This window comes from Aaosphaeria arxii (assembly GCF_010015735.1).
Source record: "Aaosphaeria arxii CBS 175.79 unplaced genomic scaffold BU24scaffold_26, whole genome shotgun sequence".
Taxonomy (NCBI): domain Eukaryota; kingdom Fungi; phylum Ascomycota; class Dothideomycetes; order Pleosporales; genus Aaosphaeria; species Aaosphaeria arxii.
Window position 1 is genome coordinate 1 of NW_022983499.1, and position 9,167 is coordinate 9,167.

General features: G+C 55.0%; 3 protein-coding genes across 3 annotated transcripts; all 3 read left to right on the top strand.

Moving 5' to 3' along the window:
- Window positions 1–3,135: 3,135 nt before the first annotated feature.
- BU24DRAFT_314023 (uncharacterized protein) lies at window positions 3,136–4,125 on the top strand (the record flags this gene model as incomplete). The annotated part of the gene is made up of 1 exon (XM_033522858.1): window positions 3,136–4,125. A coding segment is annotated over one exon (990 nt), but the record flags the coding sequence as incomplete, so codon positions are not given.
- Window positions 4,126–4,611: 486 nt separating this feature from the next.
- On the top strand, window positions 4,612–5,301 carry BU24DRAFT_323083 (uncharacterized protein; the record flags this gene model as incomplete). The annotated part of the gene is made up of 1 exon (XM_033522952.1): window positions 4,612–5,301. A coding segment is annotated over one exon (690 nt), but the record flags the coding sequence as incomplete, so codon positions are not given.
- Window positions 5,302–6,882: 1,581 nt separating this feature from the next.
- BU24DRAFT_325657 (P-loop containing nucleoside triphosphate hydrolase protein) lies at window positions 6,883–7,503 on the top strand (the record flags this gene model as incomplete). The annotated part of the gene is made up of 1 exon (XM_033522977.1): window positions 6,883–7,503. A coding segment is annotated over one exon (621 nt), but the record flags the coding sequence as incomplete, so codon positions are not given.
- Window positions 7,504–9,167: the final 1,664 nt, after the last annotated feature.

Genomic DNA, 9,167 nt, shown 5'->3' on the forward strand with positions numbered 1-9,167 from the left:
CCTTGACAGGTATGCCAAAATGGATTTGCCCAAATCCATTTTCCTGTCCCTGCCCGTTCGCCCGTGCGTCCTCCGCAAAGGAACTTACCCCCTGCAACTAACGCGAACGAGACGCGAGCCTGGTCCCTTGCCGAACACAGCCAATGATGCTTGAATCGTCCATCGTTCCTATTCTTGTGCCTTCTCACTCTGTGCTGACGTAACGTGCTTCATTGGAGTAAATGGCGACTCTGTCTGCTATAGCAGTCTCTGCTTCTTCCTCTACCTGGGACGCAAAGCTGCTCGACCATCTGACGTACTCTATCGGAGAGCCCTACTGCTTCCTCGTCTGTCGCGTCTGCGCTGTCGTTCTGCCGCTATGCCGCGTGCCCAACCATTTCAGTCAAGTTCCCCATTGCTATCGCCGCGCCGACCTGGGGCGAATTGTACAAGCCTGGAGGGAGTCGCATCTGCCCACCCATCCTGTACGCCTGCAGACAGAAGAGGACGTGGAGAGCTGGAGACCGCCTGCCGATCCGTCGCCACACATCCCCGAACTGCCCGTCGTCCGCGCGAACCGCTGCAAGTTCGCGGATGTCAAGACAGGAGCACGATGTAGTACTTCGTTGGCAACCACTGCGGCCATTCGGCGGCATTGTCGCACTACGCATAGCTGGCAGAACCCTCAGCAGGCCGGACGACCGAGTGCACGGAAGCTTTCGGTTGCGCCGCCCTGGGAAACGGACGTACCTTGCCAGCGTATCGCAGCGCGTGGAGTTGGCTCATCCCTATGGATGATTGATCTGCCCGCTGACAGCAGCTATCCAGACCGAAATCATGGGGATTCCCATCATGGTTCTGGTAACGGCCGGCAGGCCTGGGAGCGACTCGAAAGCCTCCTCGACGCATCGTCCAGACCAGCTCCGCTATCGTCAGGGACATCCTCCCGTTATCCCCTACCCATCGACCCATGGCTCGAAAAGACAGGATGGGCCAAGTGTCTGGAAGGGCACGACTTGACTGCCGTGGCAGAGCTACTCGCACCCCCGGGATCGCAGGACATTGGACTGTCGACCCTGCTGCAGGCCTTTGATAGCGTGATTGAAGCCGCCCGTGAGACCATCCTGGAAGAAAAGGTCAATCTGTTTGCCCTGCATCGTGTAGCTAGCTTCATCCCCCATCGTCCATTCAAGCGTCCGCTTCTCACCAAGCTCCAGGAGGGCACGTACCGGAGATACAAAGTCGTATGGCACAAGCTGCTGTGTTTTGTCTATCGCTCCTGCGTGCTCCGTCAGGGTCCTCTTCTGCCCTACCAATTGACGATAGCACAATCAGCAGCGCTGGCGGATCTTCCCAAGCCGTATGCCCCCATGACGGACGCGCACTTACAATCCAACCGAAAAGCCTGTCTTGCACTCTGCATCGCTCTCATCGATCACAAACTGCACAATGCGATTCGAGAGAGCGTAGTCGTGGTCTTCTTGGCCGTACTTGGCATCAACCGCGAGTGCAACGGCTTTGTACCAGCAGTCCACTGCACGCCCAACCTGTCCGCGTTCGTCAAACTGTCCCAGCTGGTCGTCGTGCAATTTGCAGTGGCGGAACATGAAGCTGGGCGTGCACAGTTTGCTAGTGAACGTATTGCCGAAATGCAGGATCGTTTCATGGTGTACGGTAGTGATACTCCCATCAACTGGATTCTCAATCTGCGCGCGTACGGTGCGAAGATCCGCGATAATACAACCAGTCTGGGATTCATCTCTTGGTCCGATGATGGCCAACAGCTTTCCTACCAGTCACTCGAATTGACCATGAATAACATGCGCTGGTTCCTGCGCGACCAGGTGCGGGAGGCCCAAGACCAGCTGCACGATTTGCTCCTGCTGCCAGACGGTGATCCTGAGACGCGCGCAACGATCCTGCCCCATCTTCGTCTGTCGCGCATCAAAGACGATCCTACCATGTCACATTCAGGATGGAGCTTTCTCCAAGACCAACGGAACGAGGAAATGCTTGGGGGACATGAGCGCTGGCTGCTAAGACGTATACGTGATGACACGAAATTATGCACACGATTTTTCGCCAAACCAAGAACCTTGCAGTGGAATCTGAATCGGGTAGAGCAATATTGGAATTCGACGTACGCCTTTCTACGACGAATGCTTTTACTAATCCACATGACAGGCGGTCAGCCGGCTCGCGGTACGGAGCTGTTGACGATTCGATGGCGGAACTCTTCAGGTGGCGAAGTGCGGAGTATGTTCGTCGAAAATGGACTTGTCTCCTTCGTGACCTCTTACCACAAGAACTACAGCCTGCATAGCAGTGCCAAAGTCATACACAGATATCTGCCGCCCGAGGTCAGCGAAGTAGTCGTATACTACATCTGGCTAGTACTGCCGTTCTTAGAGCAACTTTTAGTTCTCGCACCATTGCCGGGTCAAGGTCCATTGGGTTCCTTCTTCTGGCCCCGAGATGTACGTCTGACTAAACGGCAGAAGGAGATAAGTCATGAAGAGAAAGTGGAACGCGACGAACCGTGGTCGAGCAGCCAGCTTGGGAAAGTGATTGAAGAAGAGTTCAGACGTGGCTTAAAAACGACCGCTAACATATTGACGTGGAGGCACTCTGCCATTGCCATCTCACGGAAACACCTGCCTGAGGGTAGTAGGTTCAAACGAGATTACAGCGATGTCGAGACTAGCAAGGCGATGGACCTTCAGGCTGCTCACACTTCTCGGATGGCGGGGGGCAGTTATGCCCGTGACTTACGGGAGGGGCCTGGCCAGGTTGCTTCTCTACGCGCCGAGTATCGTGACCTCAGCAGGCATTGGCATACTTGTTTGGGATTCGGAACAGTGCTTGCGCCACGCCAATCAATGGAAGACGACCATCACGACGAAGCTCTCCGGGAAGGTCAAAGGAGCAATATCAATGGCAGGAAGCGAAAGCATGAAGCAGAAACCGATAAAGAACTCCAAGAATGGCTCTTAACTGATGCAATCTTAGGCCGGAGACGAAAAGACTACAAGCTAAGGAAACGAAGTGGGGAATGACAGGTAGAAGAAGTATGGTTAGTACGTACTGCGCAGATAGTTTGTAGAAAGTTTACACTAGAGCTATATCGAGTTGCGCAAGAAGGACTCCAAGGTTTTATTCCATGCCCATTTTGAGTACGTCCCGGTAAGCCGCATGGTTGTGTGTAAGACGCATGAACAAGGCATAGTAAGGGCACAATTCGATGCCCATTTGAACAATAAACACAAGGAGATATTGCCCAGTGCGAGACGCACCATGGCGACATGGGCCGTCACCCAGCACCCGGAATGGGCAGACGAAGAGAGCGACATCGTATGGCCCGCCGCCGATTCCGCACCCGTACCCCATTTGCCCGTGTTCCACGATGGATTTCAGTGTTTGGGTTCGACGGCCGACGAGATGCCGTGTACGTTTATGCGACGCACCATCCAAGGCATCCAGTACCATTGCCAGCACGAGCACGATTGGCAGAACAGCCAGAGGAAAGGGAGACCGTATCGAGGCCAGGTTCCCGTTGGCACCATGTGGAGGACGGGGGTGCATTGCCAGAAGTTCCAATCCCGCGGTCCGTTGGCGCGGTTGTTCGAGGTATGCCCAGCCGAGGATGGACAGGGACAGATGACGGCCGAACAGCGAGCCATCCAGGAAGCCGTTGGCGTGTCCATGGCCGATGCCAAAGCCAACATCACCGCATTGGCCAAGAAGCAGCAAGACCAGATTGAGGCCGACAACGATCGATTCGAATTCCATCGGTGGTTGAACCGGGCGCAGTGGGCGGTGCATTTGGAAGGATTCGATCGGGCGTGGTTGGTGTCGTTGACCCGTCGACCGGAACGGCGCGAGAAGGCATTGGACAAGGTGTGTTGGGCGGCGCAGATGGTGATATGGAAGGCCCAGCAGGCATCCCAGGCCAGCGTAGTGGGCATGCCGGCTATGAATTACATCAACCGACGAGAAGTGGGCAACGACACCAACGAGAAGCCGTTCAATGCCCGACAGACCGAGAAGACCATGATCCGGTATAGCGAGAGATGGTTGGAGGTGATTCGATACATTTGGCGAACCCACGCCATGTCGCCCATCAGCCCGAAGGAGATGGAAGAGGGAGGGACGACGAACCGGCGACCGCCGTATGCATTGAATGGCCGACAATTTGCGTGGTTGCAGAAGATTCGATTCGTCGTTGGGCGAGACCGGGACGAGGACGACGATTGGGTGGACGCATTCGACGGGCGAGACGAGGAGGACGAGGAGGACGAGGAGGACGAGTTGGGTCCAGATGAGGAGGAGAAGGTAGAAGAGTACGTGTTGCGGCCCATGTTGGATTTGTTGGATCATCCCATCGGCGACAACGAGCACAGCAATGGATTGATCAGCGCCATGGCCGTGTTAGGCGTCGACACCATGAATGGATGGGTGAGCCCGTTGATGTATACGACCAAGCAGGCCGCCATCGTCAACACGTCGCGCATGTTGGTGTTGTATCGATCGACGCAGTTGCGCAAGGAACAGATTGCCAAGTTGCGAGAAGAGGGATGGGGCGTGCAGGACGCAGAGAGCATGGCCCGCAGCCATTTCCATTTCGTGCAGGAGATGGTGAACCGGTTCATGACATTGACGCAGTACGGAGGAGAGCCGACGCCGATGGACGCCATCCAACGGTTGAAAGCATTCGGAATGAGCATTCGATTCAACACCAACGCAGAGGGGGTGGTGGATTGGATCGGAGATACGTTGTCGTACGGCAACATCCGGTTCAGCATGCCCCAGTTGCGATCGATGGTGCACGGGTTGATCGCCAGTACGAGACGGCACGTCATCGAGGCGTTGTTGTTGTTGCCGCTGGATGAGGAGGGCGACATACGGAAGGGGGGTACAGCGTTGCCCATCATCCATTGGGATCGGTTGGTAGACAATGCAGCCGAGCGAAAGACGGGATGGAGTTTCATGGAGGATACCAGGAATCGGGAAGCCGTAGACGTCGTCGACCCCAAGGAATGGTTGGCCAGGCGGGTGGGCAGCGAGCGGGCGTTGACCGAGAGGTTCATCGATATGGTTCGCACCCGTGCCGTATTGGCCGCCGATCCAGGTCGAGGAGCGGCGGTGTGGAAGATGGACGAGTTGGTTCGGTATCGACGAGCGATGGCGACGGCGCGGAAGCAGTTGGCAGCATGCATGCACATGACGGGGGGAGCCCCAGCGCGAGGGACCGAATTGACGTCGGTCCAATTCCGCAACAGCGCCAACGGAGAGAGTCGAGGGATTTTCATCGAAGATGGGTTGTTGGTGTACGTGACCATGTACCATAAGAATGTTGGATCGACGGGCAAGAGCAAGGTCATCCACCGATACGTGCCGCAAGAGGTGGGGGAATTGATGGTGTATTATTTGTGGTTTGCATTGCCGTTTTGGGAGAGGATGGAGCAAGCCATGAATCCAGAGGCCGTGCCACGCAGTGCGTATGTGTGGGAGCCCGAGCCAGAGAAGGCATGGGCCAAACCACGGCGAAAACGCAGGCGAGCGGAAGGGCAAGTGGCAAGAAGGCGAGGAAGGGCGGAAGAAGGCAGAGGAGGGGAGGAGGGAGAGGGAGAGGGAGAGGAGGCGGTAGTAGTAGGAGAGGAGGAGGCGGTAGTAGTAGGAGAGGAGGCAGCGGCAGCAGCAGGAGAGGCAGAAGCAGGAGAGGTGGAAGGAGACGAGGAGGCAGGAGCGCAGCATGGTCCATCAGCCAAGTACCAGGTAGAGACGTGGAACACCAATCGAGTCAAGAATGCCATCCAAAGGGCAGGGTTGGAATATATGGGAGTCCCATTGGGGATATTGTCGTGGAGACACGGGGTCAAGGCGATATTCCGAAAGTACATCGACAACAAGACGGCCGTACGGGCAGCCATTCGAGCCGATGAAGATGATTCCGACGAGGAAGACGATCCATTCGACATTGCGTTCGGCCATACGAGCAAGGTGGGCGGCATGATTTATGGACGTCCGATCAGCGAAGCCACGTTCAGCACCGAATCCAAGCGGTTGGGATTGCGAGAAGCCAGCCGAGAGTGGCATGAATTTTTGCAGATGGGGTCGGCGATGAAGAAGCGTGTCCGCCACGGCAGCCGGGCGATGGTGGTTCGGAAAGAGGCCAGGGCCGAGGAGTTTCGACGATGGAAGATGATGCGATTGGTGGATGCCAGGGAGGAGTTGAAGAGAATGGTAGGACCGCAGGCCGAGTTCCGCAGCGTGCAGAAGGAAGCATTGCACGCCATCATGCAGCACCAGAGTCCGGTGGTTTGCATCATGGGCACAGGGGCCGGCAAGAGCATATTGTTCATGTTGCCGGCAGCGGTGTCCAGCGGGGTTTCGGTGGTGGTGGTTCCGTTGGTATCATTACGGGACGACATGAAGACCCGGTGCGAGAAATTGGGAATATCGTGTGCCGTATGGGACAGCCGGCGACCGCACGAATGGGCGCAAGTGATGTTGGTAACGCCGGAGTCGGCCGTGGGCGAGGCATTTGGGAATTTCATCAACCGCCAGCGAGCCATGGGCCGTTTGGATTGAATCGTCGTGGATGAGTGCCATGTGGTGTTGGATTCGATGCAAGGGTGGCGCAGTCGAATGTTGGCCATGCGGAGTATGGTCATGGCCGAGACGCAGATGGTATATTTGACCGCGACGATGCGGCCCAAGGAAGAAGCATTGTTCGGCCAGGTGATGGGATTGCCCGGACGAGATCAGTGTGCGTGGTTTCGCGGCGTGACGACGCGGACGAACGTCCAGTACCGGGTGCACCCGTACGACGCCGAGCAAGAGGAGGAGGCCATCAGGGAATTGGTAGACGGGTTGAAGGCGAAGTACCCGTTGCCCGGCTAGATTATTGTATATTGCGACACGGTCAAGCGAGCGGTAGGATTGGCCGAGGCATTGCAGTGCGTGTGTTATCATCGGAACGCAGGAAGCAGCCGTGAGAAGCAGGAGTTGGTCCGACAGTGGACCAGCGGAGAGCAGCAAGTGTTCACGGCCACCAATGCATTAGGGTTGGGGATTGACGCGCCGTCGATTCGAGCCATCATCCATGTCGGGGTGATACGAATGATCCGGCAGTATTCGCAGGAAAGCGGACGGGCGGGACGGGATGGATTGGCGAGCGAGGCGATCATCATGAGGGGGTATAGAGAGATCCGGGGACGGCGAGTATGGGACAAGATGCCCGAGGAGGTAGAGGAAGAGATGTTGGAATTAATAGACGGGAATGGATGTATGCGGGTGGTATTGGATGGAGCGATGGACGGTCGATTGGATCGAGAAGGATGTGAAGAGGGGGAGGCAGCATGTCAGCGTTGCCGATTGGCGCGGTGGCATGACGAGGGAGAGGAGGAGTCCGGGGCAAGAGAGCCGACGGAGGATACACGAGTGGAGGGGACGGACGAAGAGGTCGAGGCAGGGGCAGGGGCCGAAGAAGAGGTAGAGAGGGTGGAAGAGGGAGAAGCCGAAGGAGAAGGGGATGGCATGGGGTGGACCGTCGTAACGCCATGTCCAGCCAGTCGAAGAGAGCAAGTAGAACGAGCAGAATTCGAACAGCAATTGTCGATTCGCCGAACGATGGCCGTCCAGGAGACAGAGAGGCAGAGTGGAGCCGCGATGGAGGTGCAAGAGTTGATGGAGATTATGGAACGATGGGGAGTTGGATGCGTTCGGTGTCGAGCATGGGGTCAAGCCGCCGAGGGGCATGGGATTGAAGAGTGTCATCGGCCAGGAGCCGAGACGGTTCGAAGGGGAATTGGGGAATTTGAGAAGGGCAAGGTGTGGGCAGCATATTCATGTTGTTTCGGGTGCGGATTGCCGCAGTCGATTTGCAACAGTTTTGCAGAGGACATCCACACAGGAGGATTTAGGAAGATAAGGGGGGAGGGATGCAGGCACGAAGGGGTATTGGTAGGCACGGTCATGGCGATGGGTGCACGCCACGTACAGATATTTGGGGACATGATGGAAGAGGCCATGATCGAGGACGGATGGGTAGCGCGTACGGTAGAGGAGGACGAAGCAGGGCCGAGGATGGATGCGTGTATTCGATGGTTTTGCGAGAAGAAGCGATGGGGAGGGATTGAGGGGAATAAGATGAGTTGGTTTGTAGTGCAGATTTGCAAAAGGATTGAACAGGGTAGTAGATAGGCCAGTGTAGATTTAGTACGGGAAGTAGAGAAGGGTAGTGTAGAAGTCATGGTAGGTTGTTGCGATTTTAATTTTAGATTGAGTTGTTGTAGTTTATAATGGGGAATAAAAGAGTAGTTTTTTTAGCAAATTTAAGGGTGTAGTAGAACCAGGAAAAAAAGTAAAATCAGCCACCACGAACACAGCAGGCAATAGAAAACAAAGAATGGGAACAAGAATAGATAGTTACGGTAATGAAAAAAAGGATTTGATTCAACAGGATTAGGGAGAGTAGTTGTGGACAGGTTGAGAGCGGGTTGTTGGCGACAGGGTGAGGGTTTGTCGACAGGGTTAGGGAGAGTAGTTGGCGACAGGGTTAGGGAGAGTTGTTTTTTGAGAGGGTTAGGGTTGCCGGATTTGAAGAGGGTTAGGGAGAGCATTTTTTGAGAACGTTAGGGAGAGTCGTTATTGACAGGACCAGCAAGAGCAGTTCAAGTAGAGCAATGGGGAGGAATAGGTACGTATTTGGCAAGAGGCAAGAGGCAGATATTTAGATCAAAGAGAAGGGTTGCACAGGATAGAGACGAGTCGTTTGGCGGTAGATTTTTATTGGATTACGAGGGTGTAGAGGCAGACAAGCAGGTAAAGGATTGACAAGAGGGATAGCCGTCGACAGAGAGGATAGATAGACAAAGGCAATAGACGGAGAGATTAGCATAGAGCATAGGTTTGGATTTAGATTTTGTTTAGGGGCGTAAAACCATAGTATAGAAGTAATTTTTCTCTATTCAAGCCTTCTTCCTATCCTTACTTAGAATAGCCTGTTTCAGGCCTAACTTAGGGTTACATCAGGACCTCCTCAGGCAGACTCAGTCCGGCTCAGGGAGCATGCATCTTTGCTCAGTGCTGCTCAGGGAGTGCCTAGCTATACTCAGGCAAATATACATAAGCATTATGGCAAAATCTATAAGGAAGCTTTACACGAGACTATAGGACTCTTAAGT